This window comes from Artibeus jamaicensis, unplaced genomic scaffold (assembly GCF_021234435.1).
Source record: "Artibeus jamaicensis isolate MK-2021 breed Jamaican fruit bat unplaced genomic scaffold, CSHL_Jam_final contig_387, whole genome shotgun sequence".
In the NCBI taxonomy this organism is placed as follows: Eukaryota; Metazoa; Chordata; class Mammalia; order Chiroptera; family Phyllostomidae; genus Artibeus; species Artibeus jamaicensis.
In genome coordinates, this window is record NW_026521812.1 from 8,897,290 (window position 1) to 8,917,984 (window position 20,695).

The 20,695-nt window shown below is 42.2% G+C and overlaps 1 protein-coding gene across 1 annotated transcript in view; it reads right to left on the reverse strand.

Annotated features, from left to right (window-relative positions):
• The window catches only part of RSPO3 (R-spondin 3), a 77,134-nt gene extending 56,784 nt beyond the window's left edge, over positions 1 to 20,350 (reverse strand). Inside the window, exon 1 of the mRNA XM_037139602.2 lies at positions 19,733 to 20,350. Coding sequence (XP_036995497.1) covers positions 19,733 to 19,829 — 97 coding nt within the window. The 5' untranslated portion in view covers positions 19,830 to 20,350. The remainder of the gene's footprint in view (positions 1 to 19,732) is intronic.
• Between the last annotated feature and the right edge of the window lie 345 nt (positions 20,351 to 20,695).

The window sequence follows — 20,695 nt, forward strand, 5'->3', positions numbered from 1 at the left end:
CTTCTCTTTTACATTTCAGATGAGAACACTGACACCTGTTCAGTCAATTAGCTTCCAGCAAATAGAGTCATAAACCTTTGGAACTTCAGAGGAATTTAGTTCAAACATCTTCTGCAGAACAGTGTATTTAATCGTGTCTAGTAAAACAAATATAGTGTTTGGAGGTAGCCAATATAATTATTTTACAGCATCTCCTTATATTGAACATCTTAAAACATCTCCCCATATCAAATGTAAACCTGTTTTTCAGGAAGTTCTACTACCACAGAATGCACCCAACACATTTCCTCCTTTTTCCTTAAGACAGTTTATCAAATGGTGCTTGGTGATTTAGAAAAGGTGTCTAAGACCTAGGAGTTCAAAGTATGGTGAGAGATAATCAACAAAATGAAGCCAATGTGGTGAATATTATGTACAAGACTCTGGCAGAAAGGAGGCAAGTTAACCACTTGGAAGACCTGACATTTGAGTTGAATTTTGAAAAATAAGGGGAATCTGAGTGGGTGTTTGAGTTTAAACTTATATGCAATTTGGAGGAAGTATTTATGGGCAAATCAGTGACACAATCTAGTTTGGTTGTAAGATATGATGGAGAAAAGAATCAATGGAGGAGAAACTAAATGTTGAGATAGTCCATTGGACGTGATGTTCTGTACCAGATATTGTTAGTGGAATAAGTAGAGCACTGATGGAATGGAAAAAGAAGGTATGGGTTTCAAAGTTATTTGCAAAAAAGAGTAGACAGGATTGGATGATCAAATTTATATGAGCAAACAAGGAGTAACTTGGGAGACCAGGCACAAAATAATGTGATTAATGGTGAAAAGGGGATTCAGATATCACACTAGAAGAGAGTTGACTGAGGGATGGACGAAAGCAGGTAAAAATGATTATTTTGAGGTACCGAGGGCTTGGACTTGCCTTATGTCTCCTTTGGATCCCAAACACATAGCCCAGGGCTAGGCACATTAACAGGTTTACAATAAATCACAAAGAATAAATAACCCTCTTCATTTTATATTTAAAAAACCCTCAGAAATCTCCAAAACCAAAACTGAGGCTTATGAGGTTTGGGTGCCTTGACTGGGATTACCTAGCACTAGCATTAGTGTCCCTCTTCAGGTTGGGTTTTTGTTTGTTTGGTTGGTTGGTTGGTTGGTTTGTCTGAAATGTAAAATTGATGGAGAGAAACAGAGGGGAGGAAAAGTTAAGACAAAATAGAAGAGGCTGCTTAAAAAGTTTACTGTAAAGATAGAAAAGCAACATCACTGCTTTGAAAGGTGACAGAATTTTAAGGAAAGGTGTTCCTGTGTTATAGGAGTTCAGAAAACAAAGTTGAGGGGAGGCTTTCAACTCAGCAGTTCACCCATCACAGCTGAGCATATGCACTAGTTTAGGCTGAGAACCCAAGTTTTCCAAAGACACACAGAGCTATAATGCAGGAGCTAAATTTAGTTTCTTTTTTAAAGATTTTATTTACTTATCTTTAGAGGGGAAGGGAAGAAGAAAGGGAGAGAAATATCAATGTATGGTTGCCTCTCGTGCACCCGCTGCTGGGAACTGGCCTGCAACCCAGGCATGTGCCCTGACTGGAAATCAAACCAGCAATTCTTTGGTTCTCAGGCCCGCACTCAATCCACTGAGCTACACCAGCCAGGGCTAAATTTAATTTCTTAAAGCAACAGTATCCCGTTATGTTTTGTGATGTTTGAGATCAATTCCTGACATTGAGTTCTGGCTGAGCAGTCATTGTGGAGACAGGGTGTGGAAAATTAATCATGAAAACTGCCCAAAGTAGGAGCAGAGACACCTGACAGTAATTCCTCTGATTCTCCATCTTCCCCACAGGATGGAACCGATTTTCCTGTGGTCCCTTACAAATGACCGTTGTACATTGAGACTACATAGCCCAAACCTTTTGTTACACAAAGATCCAACATGGCTCACTTTCCACATGACTCCAACAAACATGTTGCTTTGGACACTGCATCACCAAAAGGCCCCTGGTGAATTTTAATTAGGGAGTTTATTTTAGGATCCTAATTCAGAAATAATGGTTAAAGACAGTGAAATAACAAAATGGGAAAGTTTTCTTTCTTAATAATTTTACAAAATAATGTATCATTATGAGTCTTTTTTAAAGTTATTTTTTGTTTAAAAGGACTATTAGGGAAGCCATGCACTTAATTTTTTTTATCCTCACCTGTGGACATTTTTTTTTTCATTGCTTTTAGAGATAGAGGAAATGAGAGAGAGAAACATCCCATAGCACCTGGATTGAGGATAGGACTTCAACCCAGCCGCGTGCCCCCACTCGATTCCAAGGGAATTGAGCCTGCAACCCTTGGATTATGGGATGATACTCCAAAGAAATGAGTCACATCAGCCAGGGCTGGACCTAAAATATTATTCTTAGATTTGTAAACATTTTTCTCAGTCTTTAAAACAGCTTATCTGGCACCCTATCCTTCCTATATGGCCTTTCCCTGTGTTGGGCTCACACATAGGTGTGCCAATGAGAAAGGAGTAACTCACCAATACACCATATCAGCCAGTAAGAATAACCTCATCTGAACAAAGCTCTCCCCTACTTTACATGCTTCTAATGTCAAAGCCAAAGGAATTATACTAATAGTAGGAACTTCACAGGAGGTAATTGGGACAGTGGCAATACAGGAAAGGCCGTGAACTTCTAATTAAACAAAACAAATATCCCCAACAAAAAATTCGAGGCTGAGTTCTGCCACTTAACTAGCTTTGTGATACTATATAAGTCACTTAATGTCTTTGAGCTTTATCTGTAAAATTAGAATGGTGAAACCTGTTCTTTCCATTTCACAAGGGTATTGAAAAAATCAAATAACCTTTATAAAGTGATGATGTTGTGTTATTGTTAATAATAGGCATAATGATGCTTTACAACTCAGGGAGAGATTTGAACCTAACCATTCCCAAGAATAGAACAAGAACTCATTTATTTGATGAGAAAGCTGACATCTGTATTTGATGAGAGTATGTGTAATTGATTGTCTTTTCATTGTACTCTATCATGAGTCATGTTAGAACAGGCAACAGGTTATAGTAACTTTTTAAGATTTTAATCTCTTGGAGTAAGGAAATAAAGAGTCCGGGAAATAAATCTTCATCCAGTGAGCAGATAATTCTCTTTGAAATGAGCACTAATTAAATAAGAAATCAGACTGCTGGAAACTTCACAGGTCACTCTCTGGAAGGTCAGTCCTTGAGCCACTCATCTGCTAGGTGGCATTCGGTGCTACAGAATGGCCACAAGAGTTGGTTCTGCTCTACTCCCCTTCCGGAGCAGGGACTTCCATCAAGTAACCTCTCTGGCCTCTCTTTTTCCTGAAAAGTAACATGAGGGGATTATGCTGTATAAATTATTCCCCCAAATCTTCCTGTTAAAACATGTCAAATGCTGAATCCACATGTGTTCTTTCTCTAATATTTTGTTTCACTACATGACACCATCCAGTTATTAAAGCCAGAAATCTAGGAGCCCTCCTCACCCACATCTCCAGTCACCCTTTCCTATGGATTCTACAGCTTTAACTAATGGACCTTTTGACTTTCCATTTACTTTCATGACTGCTGCTACCATTTAGCAATTAGAGTAATCTCTTCAGAGTAACAGTTATGATCTGATCAGGCTCCTGCTTTAAAAACAGTTCAAAGTTTTCTCACTGTATTTCCACGTAACCACTTCTGCTTAGGGAGGCACTAGTAGTTCACTGTGGGCTGCACAAAGGGAACTCTCCATCATTTAACCTCCCTCTGGCATTCTTCTGTAGCAAACTTACTGAAAAGCAGGACGGAATGGGCAAAGCTGTGCTTTAGGTATAGAGATCTGGGTATGCACTTAGTTCTACCATTTCCAGCTATGTTGTTTTGGTCTGTTCTTTAATTGTTTTGAACCTCAGTTTCTTTTTTTATAAAACATTTATCAATGTATCACGAGATTGTTGTAAGGGTCACATGAAATAACAACTAAAAAACACCTGATAGTTACCTTTCTTTACTCAACACCCTTCACAAGTGAGTAATAACACATTGAAAAGAACTGGATCATGTTATTTTTGAAACTCGGAAGTCTGGCAGCTGACATCTTTAAAGCTGTCAATTGATGCTAGGAAATGTCACCAAGAGACTTACATAAGAAACTCAAATAAATTGTTGATGTGTGGTTGACAAACTGGTGCTTTAAGTAGATTGGATTGTATGTTCCATGTAATAATGGTCAAGGGTTTATCATAAAAGATTTGAAAAAATGCCTTGGAGAGATAGAGAAAAATGCACTATTTTAAAACATCAATATTTTAATGTTTGTTTAGTAAAAGTAATTCCACTTAATGAACTAGAGTGAAAGTTCAACTATAGCAATGACTCAATGTGCTGAAAATGGAAATTCGCTCAGCCAAACTATGCTACTCCATTACAAGCTTTACCTAACAATGCCAACTACGTTTATAGTGCGCATGGCGTACTTCCTATGATTGTCACAAACGTCACGCTAAATGATGACTCCTGTTCACTTGCCATAAATTCTCAGACAAGAAAATACTGGGAGGCCCAATAAACGTCAGTGTTTTCAGCTGATCTTCCTTCCACCTTCCTGCCTGAACCCTGTGCTGTCTAGTACCCTTGTTTTCCAGAGAAGAATCTGGGTGTGCATTAGGCTCACTTGTAAACCAATTAATTTGTAATTTTATTTAAACAAACTTTTAAAAAATGTGATACAGCTTATAAAGAGTATCCAACAGTTTTAGTTTATCTTGAGCCAAATACTATTTAATTCTGGCTTTATATTTTCTATCCTTAACCACTGTGACAAGCTATAGGGGAGATTTCATGTGTGATTTTTGCTCACTTTTGTAATACAAGCACATACCAAATGCAATAAACAGCTGCTGAATGAATGAATTTATGCTGTGTTAGTTAGGGCTAAGTTTCATTTCAGTTTTTCCCAGGACTTTATCCCCAGCAGAACTTATTTTTCACTTGTTAATGTTCTAAAAATATGGTTTAAACATTCCATGAAAGTAGAAACAGAAACTTATGCCTTTGAGTTCAAGCCCTAACTCCACATTCTTGAAGTTCTGACAACTATCTAAGGTTAGAGCTGCAGGAAGGGAAGGCAAAAGGCTCTTTGATCTTACAGTTGGAGGGCCTTCGAGATCAGTCTCCTGCTTTCAGGTAAATGAAAAATTATGAGTCCTATTTTACAGTGGATGCCACTGAATCGCAGACTAAGTGATTTGTCTGAATTATAACAGCAGAGTATTAATTAGAAATCAATCCACCTGCCCCTTAATGTGGGATTTCTCTAACTATAGTCCAAACTCAAGAAGATCTAGACTCTAAGAAGGCAACTAGAAAGGTGTTATTCTCCTGCAATGAAGTTTATGAAGTTCCCATTTCACTTCCCTTAAATCTATTTTTATTATTTTCTTTGCTAAACCATGAACAAATGCAGGATTCAAGCGGGATTCAATGAGAGACTCAACAGTGAATGACTGTCATTATATGTTTGAAGGAAAAGGAAAATCCTACTATGGCTATTTTAACATCTTTTTTTCTGAAATGCTTTTCTACTGAAAAAAATTCATCTAAAGTAAAATAAGAATTCCTACTCCTGTGGAGAAGAAAAAAACAGCATACATTAATGAGAAATCTTAGACTGTGACATGAATAAAGGTGTTGAATTAAAATTCATGGCCTTCCATTTTTGAGTATCGACTTTAAATTGTCAATGGAAGGAGGAAACAATAACTAAACGACATGCATCTATTCCAGTCAAGTATCCCAATAACCATTAATGTTGCATAAATAAGTTGAAATTCTGCCAGTTGAGTCTCTGATGCTTTGTATTATTTGCTGTACGGTCCACTAGTCTGTAACCAGCACATGATAATGCCATACAACCTGGGAAGCACGTGGAACACTGGTGAGCTTCCACCCCTCGAGATACGAGTACCACCCTATTCTAACACGTGGTATTTGATATGACGAGCTCACCCATTGTCTCTTTGAATAGTCCTTAAATAACTACGTAGAAACCAGAACTTATGTCAGACAGGATCTCAGACATATTACCTCATTTGGCAGGAATATGGAGAATGAGCTACGAACTGCATTTGAACTGGCATGGGGATCAAGGCCTGTACTTGCCTCTCACTGATTTTAAACCATTAAGACACCAGAAGCAAATTTTTGCTATTTTCAGTTTAAATGAACTCATTTCCCCTATATTCCATGCACTTTAAGGATAAGTCATCTCTGAAGTGATAACTTAAAATAATATTTTGCAGTTCAGATTACATACATTTCAATGCAATTTCTGCCTTCATTCTCTTTCCCTTGGCCTCTACTTCAGTGCGCAACACTGGAGTCTTCCCATCAGATAGCATAAAGCCTGCTGTTGCAAACACTAATAAGATCTATCATTTAGGAACAGTTACTTACACTTTGTTTAATCTCTAATGGAAGGATTTCTCTAAATATTTATACCAGAACAGTTGTCAGAATGAATCATGCAAAATTGCTGGCACACTCCCAGAAGCAGGGGGCTGGTGTGTGGGGGAGGGGAGACGCCTGGTCCCTGGCCACATAATTCCATGCAGCCTTAGAAGTTCAGGGAGCAGCTTGCTGGATATATCAAGGGTTTGTATTAACCAAAAGGTACTTACTTCAGTGTGCAGAGCAGTTCAAGGAAAGTATCTGAACAGCCATGTTCGTTTATTGCTCTTATAAAAATGATTCTGTTTGTCTGAGACTTAAAGGGATAATTTAGGTTTCAGAGACCCAGTAAATAACTTGCATCTGAGGAAAGAAACCTGTTCAAGAAATGTGAATAAACACCAAACTTATTCTGTGCAATGGTCCTCAAGGTGCTTCATACACAGAAATGACTTGTTCATCCCACAACCTGCTGAGTGAGAGTCAGCAGGCAAGAGTTAGCAAGGAGAGAGATAAGAGCTGCCAAGACAAATGCAGCAGTGTTTTATAATTAACTCGGCTATCAGTGTGCTTGTTTTTTCTTTGGAAGATTCTAAAATCATGACTGTTCAATTATCTGAGTAGCGGTTTAGAATTCAGGGAGTGGGTAAGGAAGTGAGTTTGGGCTAGGAAGGGTGGAGAAAATATCCTGAACTGGAAAATCTTGGCAATTTTCATTTGAAATGTGTTATTTGATGAATGATAGCACTTCTGCCTGCAGCCAGTGATTTAGGTAGTTTGGTTAAAAAGTATTACATAAAGTTTCCTGCGACTGTAAACTCTCCATGTATAGCGTGGGTAATATATTAAGTTCAGAGGCAAATACTTCATAATGAATTTCTGCAATGTGAGATGTCCACAAGGGTGCTGAAAATGAGTGCGGTAACCTGAAGTGGTTCGGAATGCCTCTTCTTGAAACTCTACTTTATTCCCTTAGAAATTAAATTCTGAGGTATGAGCATGTAATGTTCACAAGTCTGAAAATGCATGTGAACCAGGGCTGGGTCCTGGGCTCTGCGTTGGGTGGAAGGGCAGGTGCTGCCATCCGCGCTAGGGCCCAGAGTGCGTCCACATGGTTCCCTTCAAGCCCACCGGCTTCCAGGGGATACCACTGATCTGTGTTAAAAGCTCGGATCTGCATCAAGCTCTGGACAGACTGAAGAGTTGGATGGGTGTCTTAGAAATGTGGTATAGGAAAGAGGAACTGCATCTTTTAAGTTGCATTAGCCTTTGTGGAGGGGGCTAAGAGTTATCTTTGTGAGGAGGGCATGAAAAGAGTGGGGGAATTGAGGCCATAGGGGCTGAGGACACCACCTCTTGGCTTCATTTTTTGTTACCAAATGTAGTGAGGGTCCTTTTAGATTTAAATAAACAAATTGGTCCTAAGTCGGAAAACAAAACTGAATTCTGTAAGAAACAAATATTCAGCTGCTCTGTAGGTGCTCATTTGGTTTGTGGCCAAGCAGCATTTGCCTATATCTTTAGGATTTCATGGCGGAAACTCCATGCCATGGAAAAGTAGCCATACAAGTAAACACAGGGAACAGTTTTGCTGCTGAGTTTCCAAAAATTAGGATTCTTCTATTAGATTATCTCAAGGTGAAGTTCAAGACCAAGGGAAAAACAAGCATTTCAATTAGTTTGGTAATATATTGGCAGCAGGTTCCTTATGACTCTTTGGTGTACATGGTGTGCAAGGTCAGAGTTTATTTGCCAAAGATTACCTAGAGATTGCCAGTTGCCAGTGAAAGCTGGCCAGAAAGTGAATCTGCCTGCCTGTCAGTGGATTTAAAATAAGCAATATCATCTGTCCACATGTTTAAACAAAGAGGACTAGGAGTCTAAGGTCATAAAAGTACGGAAATATACTGAAGTCATCCGAGTCGTAAAGGTGCGTGATGCTTCCTGCATGAAAAATATCATCCGTGGGGGAGCTCTGTGTCTCCCCTTCTTAAAGACCTAGGAAGGGAGAGAGCATCTTTTTTTGATATGAAAGTAATGCCAATCGTTTCAAAGGCGAACTTTCACTTAGGTTATTTATTACATATATTCATGCCAGTTGAACATTTGCCTATAGAAAGATTTAACACCCTTATGATTTTTACCATATTACAAGTTCAAAATTAGAGCACCACTTAGTTGTTGGTAATTTCTACCTGGCCAGAGATAGCACCACGTTTCAACCTGGTGCCCTTTTCAGCACAAGAAATCCTAAGTGTGCTCTTGGCTTCTTGCTAGCTCCAGAGATTTTAAAACTCCAGCCCTGATGGGTGTACTGTACTACCACATTCTTATTTCCAAGGGTTACGTTAGTAACAGTGTGTGTAAATTGACCTTGGGATGTTTACAAGAGTCCCTTCCCTTCCCTTTCCCTCCTAATCTGGCGCCTCTGTTACAAAGACGTAGACCACATTCCTTGGGTTCTTTTCATCTGCTCCGGAGAGGCGGGCAGAACGTGGAATGACGGCAGCAGGAGTTCTGCCTGTGTGTTTGTACCCACGCCGGCAGACGAGGGGTCTGTATGAGCAGGGCGACGGGAACTGTGCACGAACACCAGTGGCGCAGTTCCATCTCCTGCTTGCTTAGGGTGAATAAGCTATTGAGGGAAAAATAAACCGGGTGGGAAGCATTGTTTTCTGGTGGACTTTCTGCTCTCCATAACTCATGACTGTTCCCCTTCCGTAGGGACGTGGAACCAGGCCTGACCACGGAGCAACAGCTCAGGCGCTGTGATGACTCCCCTCCGCAGGAGCCTGGCTTTCCTCAATCTAATTACTTCTGGCAATTGCGGCCATTGGGATTTGGCCTAGTGACTCACTAGAACCCAAATTCTCCCAAGAAGCCACCTTAACAAGCAAAATCGAGTCTGACAGGAAGCCCACACTTCCACTTCAGTATACACAGGGCCTTCCCTGGTTTATGACAAGGACTGAAAATCCTTCCTGGGCACGAAAAAAATAATAAGCAAGATTTAATGAAGGTAGATACCCAAAGAAGATCATGTTAGGGGGAAACGAAAAACGCTAAATTCGTGAATTAGTAATTTACCACAAAACTTAATCCATTACGATAACGTTAAAACTATGCTATTTACAGAGCAGTTTTACTGATTGCCAGTAGTCAATCTAAAGCTGGTCAGGAATTGTAGAAACTATAAAGAAATGTTCATTTCTTCTTAGGAATTTTCTAACCATTACGTTTTCTCTAAAAACAAAGAGGACCCAGTTTTCAGCTAAGACATAAAGACATTTGCTTATTATCAAGTAGCTTTGAAAAGCTTTTGGGTATAGCTGACCCCCTATCTCCCACCCGCTTTACTGCCTCACTCATCGGTGGGGTAGAGTCGACAAGAGGGCAAGCTCGGCCGCATCACACCGCCCCCCGCAGCAGCGTGTGTTACTCTGCGAAGCCCAAGCCCGTCTCTACGACTCACTGTCTCACGGGGGCCCTTCGCTCGCTTTTCTTAGACTCTTTGGCCGAAGACGAGTCTCTACCAGCTTGGTCTTCTCGCCTGCACTAGTCAGCGTCACAAATTTAACTATGCTCAACTGATAAACGATATGGGACTACCGAGCTGCTTTCTATTTTAAACTACCCGTTCAAATGATCTAACATCTCGTCTCTTATCACAGGCCGCAGAAGTCTGTTTCCTCTATTTGACCGCCATGAACTGGCACTGTTTTCAACGACTGCCCCGCAGTAATAGTTATTCTCGAATTGAGGATCCAGCCGTCGTTCTCAGCCCTGGCTGCACGTTGGAGTCACCAGAACTACTTTGGAAAATACAGATATCCAGGCCCCAGCGCCGGCAATTGTTTCTCTTGGTTGAGGGTAGATTCTAGCATTGGTTTGCCTTTTAAAAAAAGATCCCCAAGTGATTTTAATTTGAAATCAGGGTTGAAAATCGCTGTACAAAGGCTCATAAAACAAGAATTTGGAGTGGAGGTCACTGTTAATGCTCATGGTAAAAGTAATATAAATAACAGATTTTTATGAAGCACCATAAAGATAACTTTTCTGGATAACAAAAACTAGCCAGTGAAATATCTATTGTGGTTGTAAATTACATAGAAAGATTTTGATATTTAACTGCAAAATTATAGACTTCGCCCACATCCTCATGCCTAAGTTAATCTTCTCTTGGACATGTACACCGTAAGTGGGAAGAAAAATCTTAGAGCATTTCATATAAACTGTGCTATTTTATTTTTTCCAATTAAAAATATCAGCCACTTTATGTTTATAAAACCATCAATCAACAGGACAGGCTTAAAAAAGAAAGACAAAAAGAGTACAGAAAAGAGGTGTGGGAGAGAATAGCAGAATACCAAAAGCAGCCTCTATAGTAAATGTTTGAAAGAGACTTGTGGTTAGTCAAATGGGGAGGAAGGAATAATGCACAAAGAGAGGGTAAGGGGGGAAAGGAGGAGGGTGGGCTTCGGGAAGATGTTTCCACGATTGCCTTCGACCCCCATCCCAACAACTGAGGTGACAAGAAGGAACCAAGGGAAGACATGGGCCTTGGAGTCAGACCTGGGTTCAAGTTCCACCACATCTTCACTGACTGATCTGAAGCAACTAATATAATACGGGACTATCCACACCTAACTTACAGGGTCAGTGTGAGAACTACCTGAGATAATATTTGCAGACACTTTGAGTACAGGGTCTGGCACTCACAGAGGGTTAAAGCCAAGCAGCTATTTAAATAATAACCATTATCACAACACTCACTTCAAACAGTAAAGACAAATACATATTAAGACAAATGTATATAAAGACAGCAGCAGCTCTGAGAACTAGGACGCTATAGTTTGCCTTGCAGCTTGTACACGCTGTGGCACATGTTGCCTCTTTCCTAGTAGCAAAACGTGACTGCAAGTCCTCTCCTTACATGACAGCCTCTGTCGGGATGACTGTTCACATCTGTGAGTTCCCTTTGTACGAGAGAACATAATCATGAGAACTAGCTGCTGGTTTTGTTACCAACTTATCAAGCATATGTTAAGAAAACAGTGTTCTAAAATAAGCATCTCACAAATTCTGTTATTTTATATTGTGTGGTGGTGGTTTGTATCATGTGGTTATAAAATGGGGGCTGCTTTACCACTTACTCCCAGGAATGTGCTTTGTATTGGGGTATAATTATAAATATGCTTACCAGCTAGTTTTCTGAGGACAATTTCTGGGAGTGAATACGGTGCGCTGCATTATTGTGTATTCATTTTAGAAATACATTTTAAGGTAACTAAATCCAATCCCATGCTTATGCCAAGGTCTCAGAAGTGAACTAGGAGGATAGACACCCTAGAAAATAGAACCTGCTTCTGATGCAGAAGGTTCAAAAGGAATGGGAGGGGAAGGGGATGGGGAGTTGTTACTAGGGCTGGACAATTACTCCTTGGGGATGGTGCAGGGTAATCCATGCACTGTAAAGACGAGCTGGACTCCTTCCAGTTTCATCTGATCTTGAAATTCTCTTATTTTAAGGGAGCACACTTTGTGGAGAAACGATCTTGAAAGTAGAATGCCACTGATCTAAGTAGGTGCTAGATTTAAATGGAATGATATAAAAAATCATGTTTACATCTTAAGAAAACTTATCTTTCTTTACCATAATGTTTTTCACGTTTCCTATGATCTGTGGCAAAGTAATGTAGTCCAACAGGTAATTCCAAAGATTTGGCAAGTTAAAATCACATCTCACAATGTCAGTGACCATTCTCATATAATACAGAGAGTACCGTACATAAAAATGAGAAACCACAGTTGAAAAATTATGTTAGACTCTTTAAAACAGACAAAGCAACTTAAAGTAGTTAATCTTATTTTGATGCTACCAGTAAGGGTTCATTTCAGCATCATCACTGCAAGCACTTTGAGTCACGAACAAGGCACCACTGGATTTTGTATCATATATTCAACTCTACCCCCTTTATGTGAGTGACTTGAAAATACTGATCTTCACTCCCTGACACTTTCTGAAACTTTGATTTGGAGTTATTAAGTACCCTGCTGATCCTCCAAGTAAAGTTAATGGAAAAGAAAAACAAATTTCTTACCAAATATGCTTCTTCTTCCTTCCCATCTTTACATTTATCACTATCATTCTTCCATTCACCTAGACCTGCGTCTTTATACTCCAAAGTTTGGCACCAAATATGGCACTCTTCCTCGTTTCACTTAGTATCCAATTTGTTGCCAAGACCAATGGATATGTTCACACAGATTATGTGCCGTAAGCGCTCTCTTGCTTAATCAGTAATTATTGTAGCACGGGGCCTTATTACCGGAAACCTGGGCCATTGCAATTGCCACTTTCCTCCTAGCACAGGCCACTTCTGGAAACCTGTCACAGCAGGGGAGTTCTGCAGGGTCCCTCTAGCTGGTGTTCCAAACCTGTGACCCTAGGCCCAAGGACAAGACGGCCCTGCAAAAGACTGAGTACACTGACTGATGGGATGGCTACGGGGCTAAAGTTTTCAGGCACTAGAAATTGGGACGGATGGGGAATATAATTAATTCAGTGTGTACTTTGATAAGTTACCTATTAACTACTTTTTATTTGATGAGTTTACTTATAATAATACTTATTTATTATAGGAGGGTTGCCAAGTTCAGAAGGACTGTTTAGCTCCGTAGTCATGACTTATATCCGCATAACAAAAGACTAAAAGTTGAAGAGGCTATAGGAATCACTTGCATGTAACATTTTAACCAACCATCTCATTTCACAGATAAGGACCTGCACCTAGTGTGCTAAAGGGACTTGACTGGGTTATCCAGGCATTAGTAGCAGTGCCGGATCTAGAGGTCTTCTACTTAGTGTACTTTTCTCGACATACACTGGGGATTCTCCCCCAATGGCTGCTCAGGTCTCAGTCAGTCTATACATGAGCTTATGATGCAAGTCGTCAAATCCTTGAAGGCCATATAGAACCTTAATAAGGCAGAGTTTTGAATAGTGGATCTGATTCTTGCATGAGACATAAAAACAGTTAAAAGTTATAAAATACATATTTAACTGGGCATTCATATCCTTCAGTACCAGTTTTCTCTGAAAAACTTCCAGAAGAATTTCAGTGACAGCAGATGGTAACTAAGTCCCTTGCCAAGATTATACCTAAGGCAGGAATACTCTTAACTGGTAAGAGGCACCTGTAACCATGCTTTTAGAAATCAATTTTTTAAATCATTCAAACTTTTCATATATAAAAAGGATTCGGGTGATTTGCCTAAAAGTTTCATGTCGTCGAAACACCTTGGGAGCAGAACATGGGATTTCACTTCGCACTCAGTGGCACTGGATGGTAAACATTCTCAGCACTGCCACAGTTGCTGGATGAGTTACCTTGATCAGAACGCTAGTAATATTCCTTCACGGAGAGATCCGATGGGCAGAATTGAATACTAGAAAAACAGTCATCGTCTTCTGCAGATGTATATGTGTTACTTTATATAATTTTGTTAAGGGATAGTTGCAAAGTATTTCAAATTTACTAAGTTGTTCATCAGATGGTAAATTTTAAGACACTCTAATCATTTTATAACTTAAGAAGAAAATTTTACAATCCCACATTATTCCTCAAATCAAAGTAAGCACCCCAAAATCTATGTAATTTATGATTCAACACTTTTTTCAAATGATCGTTCTCAAAAGAATGTCAGTGTACAATGCATTGTTCGGAGAAGAAATAGTCCCAACCAAGTAAAACATAGTTTCAACACACTGTCTTGCATGATCCTTACCATGCTCTCAAAACTGAGTGATGTTTTCCTAACGGTAACCAAAGTTGGTTCTTACATTTCATGAAACACAATCCCCAGTCTGATGGCATTTCAAGAATTCACTGCTTGGAAAAGGATTTTGGGGTGGGGGTTAGGGGAGTAAATAGTAAGGAAGTGGGAAAAGGCTAACGCAATATCCAAAGTGAAACATTTGGATACAGGTAAGGAGGGGAAAGATGACTGAGTAAGTCACTATGGGTAGAATAGTCATATTTTTTGATCGTTCTAATAACTGCAGAGACATCATTTGGTTTTAACCCTATATGCAGTCAGACAACTCAATGTGGTATTCTATCAGCATTACACAGAATTGGAAACTATTCCATTAAAAAGATTAACCATTTAATTTTAAAATATTTTAGACCTTTAGTAGAAATCTGAAGCTCTTTGTTCAGATTCAAATAGTCTAAAATGATCAGATGACTAATACATTTATTTTATAGTAGTGTGGCAAGGGTCTCCCCGAAATTACTTGAATATCAAATTTAACTACATGTTGTAATTTCCATTCATAGCTTTCCGAGGACTTAATTTTTAGACTATTAGATGTCAGGAAAATAGTTAATGGAGAAATGACTTAGCAAAACTTATCTACTTACAAGTTGAAAGACTGTTCATATTTCATGCTTAAAGTACTATTGAAATGATGACATGAAATCAATTTCACACTCTTGGAGACAAGTTTCACTAACTTATGTTATCAAGTACTTCTCAGAGAATAACTTGGGAATAAAAGACAATATTTAAAAATTATCATTCTTGCCCTGGCCTGGTAGCTAAGTTGGTTGGAGCATCATCCCACAAACCAAAGTGTCGCAGGTTTGATTCCTGGTCAGGGTACATACCTAGGTTGCCAGTTTGATCCCGGTTGGGTGCTTATAGGAGGCAACCCGACTGATGTTTCTCTCTTACATCGATGTTTTTCATATTGATGGCTCCTTCTCTCTCTCTCTCTCTGTCTCAATAAACATATCCCTGGATTAAAAATTATCATTCTTAATGTTCTTGGTGAAATCCTTCTATTGAAGTATAAAAGAATTAAAATAGTATAAGAACGGGTATTTTAAGAAACAATTCTCATAGTCTAATGATGCTTAAATCAGAATTAACAATAGTGTCTTTTTCTTATATTTAGATATTGCTCTTACTGTCTAATATTTTGAATATGTGGCTTTGATTTCACCCGATATGTTGCCGAACATACTTTCTCCAGCAAATTTTACACGTGTCTCTATCTATTACACAATGTTTCTTTCAAATACAAGGTAGACTGGTAACAAACACAGACAGGTGATAAAATGCATTGTAGCCAATATTCAAACTATACTTTCATTCAAAACTGTGGTTACAAAATGCATAGCAGAATGAAAGATTTTCCCTCCTGTTGTTAACTTCTTATTTTCCAAGATTGGAGTGTAAACACCAAGAGTGCCTCAGAATCTCAAAGAATGGCTCAACATCTGAAAAAATGTCATGAGCAATAAGCAGTATATTCTGATAAATCAGTTTTTATTTCATTGCTATTGAAATATTTCCTTTGTATTATTTGTCCTTTATTTCAAGTATCTTTAGGAAAGATTTAAAATTTTTATACCTTGGTCAATGAATACTTTGTAATTATTACACATGCAATGGCTTTTCAAATCTTGCATTTAACTGAAATATAAACAATTAACACTGAATTAATATGTGGCGACAAAGATAAGGAATCCTATAATGGCAAGCAATGTTTCTAACCATAGTCTTCTGGCACGATGTGACCTTACCATTTCTTCTGAACAACCAAATAATATATTTAACAGGATCTATTAGTATTATTGGGTATTTAACTCTTCAATATTGGTCATTAATGTATAATACATATGAATATCATGTCAAAAATTTCCAGTCAACCAGGACAGCGTATTCTCCAAACATATTGAGTAAACACTTGTCTGGAGGTCATAGGATTTATTACTCAACACGCCCGGCAGCTTCTCTCGCACATGAATCAGCACATAGTATAAATAGCTGGAGACAAGTTTCACTAACTAGCTGTATGGCTTTCTATAGGTTACTTAGCCTCTGTTTCTTGGGTTCATTTTCTGTAAAATGGGAATATTGAAGCCTATCTCTTTAGTTCAAATGGCTCTTTAGGGGCACAAATAATTTGAGTGAAAATGTGGTGTAATAGTAAGGTGTGTGGTTATTATCATGACAAATTTGATCATTCCCTTTATTAGCAGATTAGCTGGAATTCAGAAGCTGATTGTACCAAGTTGTGAAGACTGAGTTGGAATTCGATTATGGTAAAAGCTAGGTTTCAGGTTCTTGATATAGCATCTTGTACTTAAAGCTAAGGCTTACCTCTGAAAACATTGTTGCCTGGGAATTTTTAAATAATGGTTGCATTTCATTTTGATCGTGAATAAATTTAGTTTAGCCATCGCTAGGAACTGAATATGAATCCGAATAGGTGAAAAAGTTATTGTGTATGTATCCACCCATAACTCAGTTTATATTTTAAAGTATAAAATCCCTGTTTAAAATGTTTCTTTTGTAAAAAAAAAAAAAAAAAGGAAACAAGATCACTAGTTTTCAACAGCATAGAGAAATGGCCTAGCAGTTGTTTTAGGAAAACAGTGGAATGTGTGATAGGCTTTACCTGCTGTTTAAGGATTAGTGGTGGCTCTTTAAGCTTGGCAATATTTAATACTACAAGTGAATATCTTTATTTGCAAGACATGTTTCTAGTAAACTATTCAAAAGACCACTAAGTTCTTACACTTCCATTTTCTACTTCTCAGATCATTAGTTTAGATTTTAATAGTTTAGGAAAGTTAAGCTACTTAACTACAGGCTAGAAGAGATACTGTTAAATATTCACTTTAGTTGTCTCTAAAAAAAAACAGGTAAGACTGCTTCTTTCTAAAATACCTTTGACTATTCCCTTATTTTTCATTAAAAAAACTTTTCTAGTCCTTATTTGAGAAAAAGTCTCTTTTTATGAATCTCTCAGAGATTTCCAAAGAGATGAATACGTGCGCACGCAGTTTGGCCTTGAGTTTCTGGACATTCAGCACAGCTCTCTCCTTACCCTCCACCCCTTCCCCATTCTCCAAAAAACCCTCCTGCACCTGCCGAGAGAATCTGGTGTGTCCCCTCGGAGGACGCAAGGGGTCGCCCCTCTCCCAGGATTGTTCCAGCAAACCCAGCCGCAGGGGCAGACTCCAGTGCGGAGGAGCAGGGAGCATCCCCAGCCACTCGAGCTCTCTCACAGCCCCACTCCCGCAGAATAATTGGAATTTCGACCAGTTCCACCTACTCCCTTTCTTATTCCCGCTGCATAACCAGGGAGCGCCTTTGACTTGGCCTTGAGACCATTTAGGCAGGTCGAAAAGCAGTTCTCCTTTCGACTCCGCAATTCCTCTGTGGTCCCAGCCTAGGGGTGCACTATCCCACAGCTGCCCGTGGCCTTGGGGCAGCTTCACAGGACAGCTTCCCAGGTCATTGTCCTCGCTGAGGGGGTGGGGATGAATGGATGGCCAGCTTTCTTTCCTGTGTCTTCCTTCAGACACGGGGGCCCCAAAAGTTCAATCGGAGACACTGAAAACACTAACACTCAGGTCCCTGTTCCGCCCCAGCAATTGAGTGGCTTCCAGTCCTGTCCTTAGGGTCCTCAGTGGGGTGCAGGAGGGAATGGAATATGGGCGCCGGGTGGGCCAGGGGCCGGAAGAGTGACGGCAAACGGGAGGCTGTGCTGCGCCCGACATCCCGCTCCCCACGGACCCGTGACTCAATTGCACGGCTGGACCCCACGAGAGAAGAGGCGGGGGGCCGCCAGGCGTGAGTGCAAGGCTTGAGTGAAAGGTGGTTGGTGGATTTACGAAGAATATAAACCATTCAGAGGCCAAGAATACTAAGTGGGATGCCCTGGCATGTTTAGCTTAGTCCCCCTGCCCCCTGCCACGCGATCCGGGAGGCGGCGATGCTGGCCCTCAGCTCCTGGCGCTCTGGCCCCGCCACGTTTATAAAAGGCAATTTTCAGGTGAATCAAACCTTGTCTGCCGGAGGCGAGTGACACAAAGGCAGCTTTCAGGGGACCCTCGGTCCAGGGGTAGGGCAGAGACAAACTGGGGCGAAGAAGCGTTTACTAAATCCCCATCTCACACCAGCCTGTGCCGCGTCCTCCGCGCGACACCAGCGCCTGTCCCGAGTGGCAGGGAGGGCTTGTCGCGCGGAATTCAGCACCGCCACAGGTCTTTGCTCTGCGGCCCAGGAGACCTGAAGGGCAAAGGAGACAGCGTCGCGCTCTGCGCCCCAAGAGCTCGGGGCGGAAGGTTTCTCCCTCCGTCTCCCCAGCAACGCCCCTGACACTAAAACTAGGGTCGCCCCCACCTCCGCTTATTTGCAAAGGGACTGCGGGGACCGGCACAGACAGGAGGGCGGCCCGCGCGGCGGGCTAACCTGGAGCCGAGAGAGGTGACATTCTCACGTCCGTCCCCTCGTCTCAGGGACACGCTACCTTTCACGTAGACGAGCAAGGACTGCGGGCGCTCTGGGGGCGCCCACTGACAATTGCGGCCAGGGCACTGTTTTAATAGGCTTCACAAGCCAATCTTCCAAGTAACAGAAGTCGGAGGAAGAGACAGGCAGGAGGCGAGCTTCAGCCTTTAGGGGGAAACCCACTCTCGATTTTTGTCTGCCCAAGGGGACCCCCTTGAAAGAACCTGAGAAGGTAAACGCGCTCACGCTTGACAGGCAAGGGTGTAACTGTGAACTGAGCTCTCAGGGGCGGGTTCTGAGGTCCCCACAGTCCGGACACTGGGACGGCGAGCAGCTCAGAAGGACACAGACACGCGCGCCCTGAGTGCCTCTCGAGCCTCCTGCTCCACTCGCGCGTGGAGAGGGGAAACGGCCGCGCAGGCGTTCGCAGGCTCATTCCCTGGCTGCCCTGCGGGCTTTTAGCAGCCGATCGCCCCAGAAGGTCCCAGCCAGGCTTTTCCACGCGAGTCTGAGACCAAAGGTGAGCGGGCGCCATGCGAGCGCGCTTCCACTGGCTTCTCCTCAGTGGTCAGAGGCATCCCTGGGATTCGAGGCCCGTGTCCGAGTCTCGAAAGAAAAGCACCAATCCCTATAGCTAGTCAAACGAAAGACCAAACTTTTCTGCGAACCTGCGAACCTTTTCTGCGAAGTTATAAGGGGGCGGGAGACACACGAGCGCCCGGTCCGCCAGACTCGCACCCGCGTGTTTGCGGGATAACAGAGGGATGTGGAGAGGAAGACGTGGGAGACACCGTCAGTGCCGGAGCCTAAACTGTTACCCCCTTCGGAGGCGTGGGGTGCAGGGCGGGGGGACCGCCGTGCTGGGAGCCGACTCCGCACAGGCAAAGCGACCCGACAGGTGAACGGGGCCGAAGGGAACAAACGCGTAAAAACCCCCTGCACTTACTTCTTCGCTGGCGCCTTCCCCGGGAGGCGTTTTGGCTGCCGATGTATTCCATAAAGTTCAAAATGATAAAAAACCAAGAAATCAGTCGCAAGTGCATAGTAACCCAGTAATGTTTCCCTTCCTTTTCTCCTTTTTTCTTTTGATTGTTAATTATATCGAATGTTTTAGAAATATATGTAGGTGTTAGGCGTGTAGAGAGAAAGCAAGACAACCCAAGCAGCGGACAACTTCTCCACTCAGATCCGATGGGCGTGCTGGGATGGCAAACGAAGCGGGTCGGGTGGACAGGGAAACCAACTATTGTACTTTCAAATGGTCCGAGCCCTGAACTGCGGCGGCTCCGCAGGGGTGGCTGTCAACGCCGCGAGCGAGGGTTCCGGGAGCAGCGCGCGGCCTCGCCGGGGCGGCCGCAGGTAGCATGGTGCGCGGCGGCGGCGGCCGCGGGCGGGATCCGTGCGGGCGGGCGGGCTGGTGGCGGCGACCCCTGGGGCTCAGAGGTTTCGGCTGCTGCGGCGGCAGCAGCGGCGGAGGCCCCCGGAGCGCAGAGGAGCGGGCGCCGTCGGCACCGCGGCCATGGCCAAGGGGCGGTGGAGAGACCCCGAGCTGCTTCTGCCTTCCGCGAGCAGGAGCCGCTCCAGTAGGGCTGGGCTGCCAGGAGAACCCCAGAGGGGAGGAGGGAGGGAGAGAGGGAGGGAAAAACGGGGCGAGGGAGGGGGAGGGGGTATGGCTGCGGGGGGCGGGGGGAGCTCGGGGGCGGAGAAGGAAACTGCTGGAGCAACAACCCTGAGCGACCTCAATAACTTTCAATTTCAAGAGGGAAAGAGGGAGCTGGAAAAGTACAGGCGTTGCGATTTGGCAGAGGGACGGGAAGAGGCGCCTAAGGGGTCCCGGGTCTGCGGCGGAGCATCTCTGGACGCTGCAGAGAAGGCGGGAGGACAGAAGCGGGGGGGAGCTGAGGAGGCT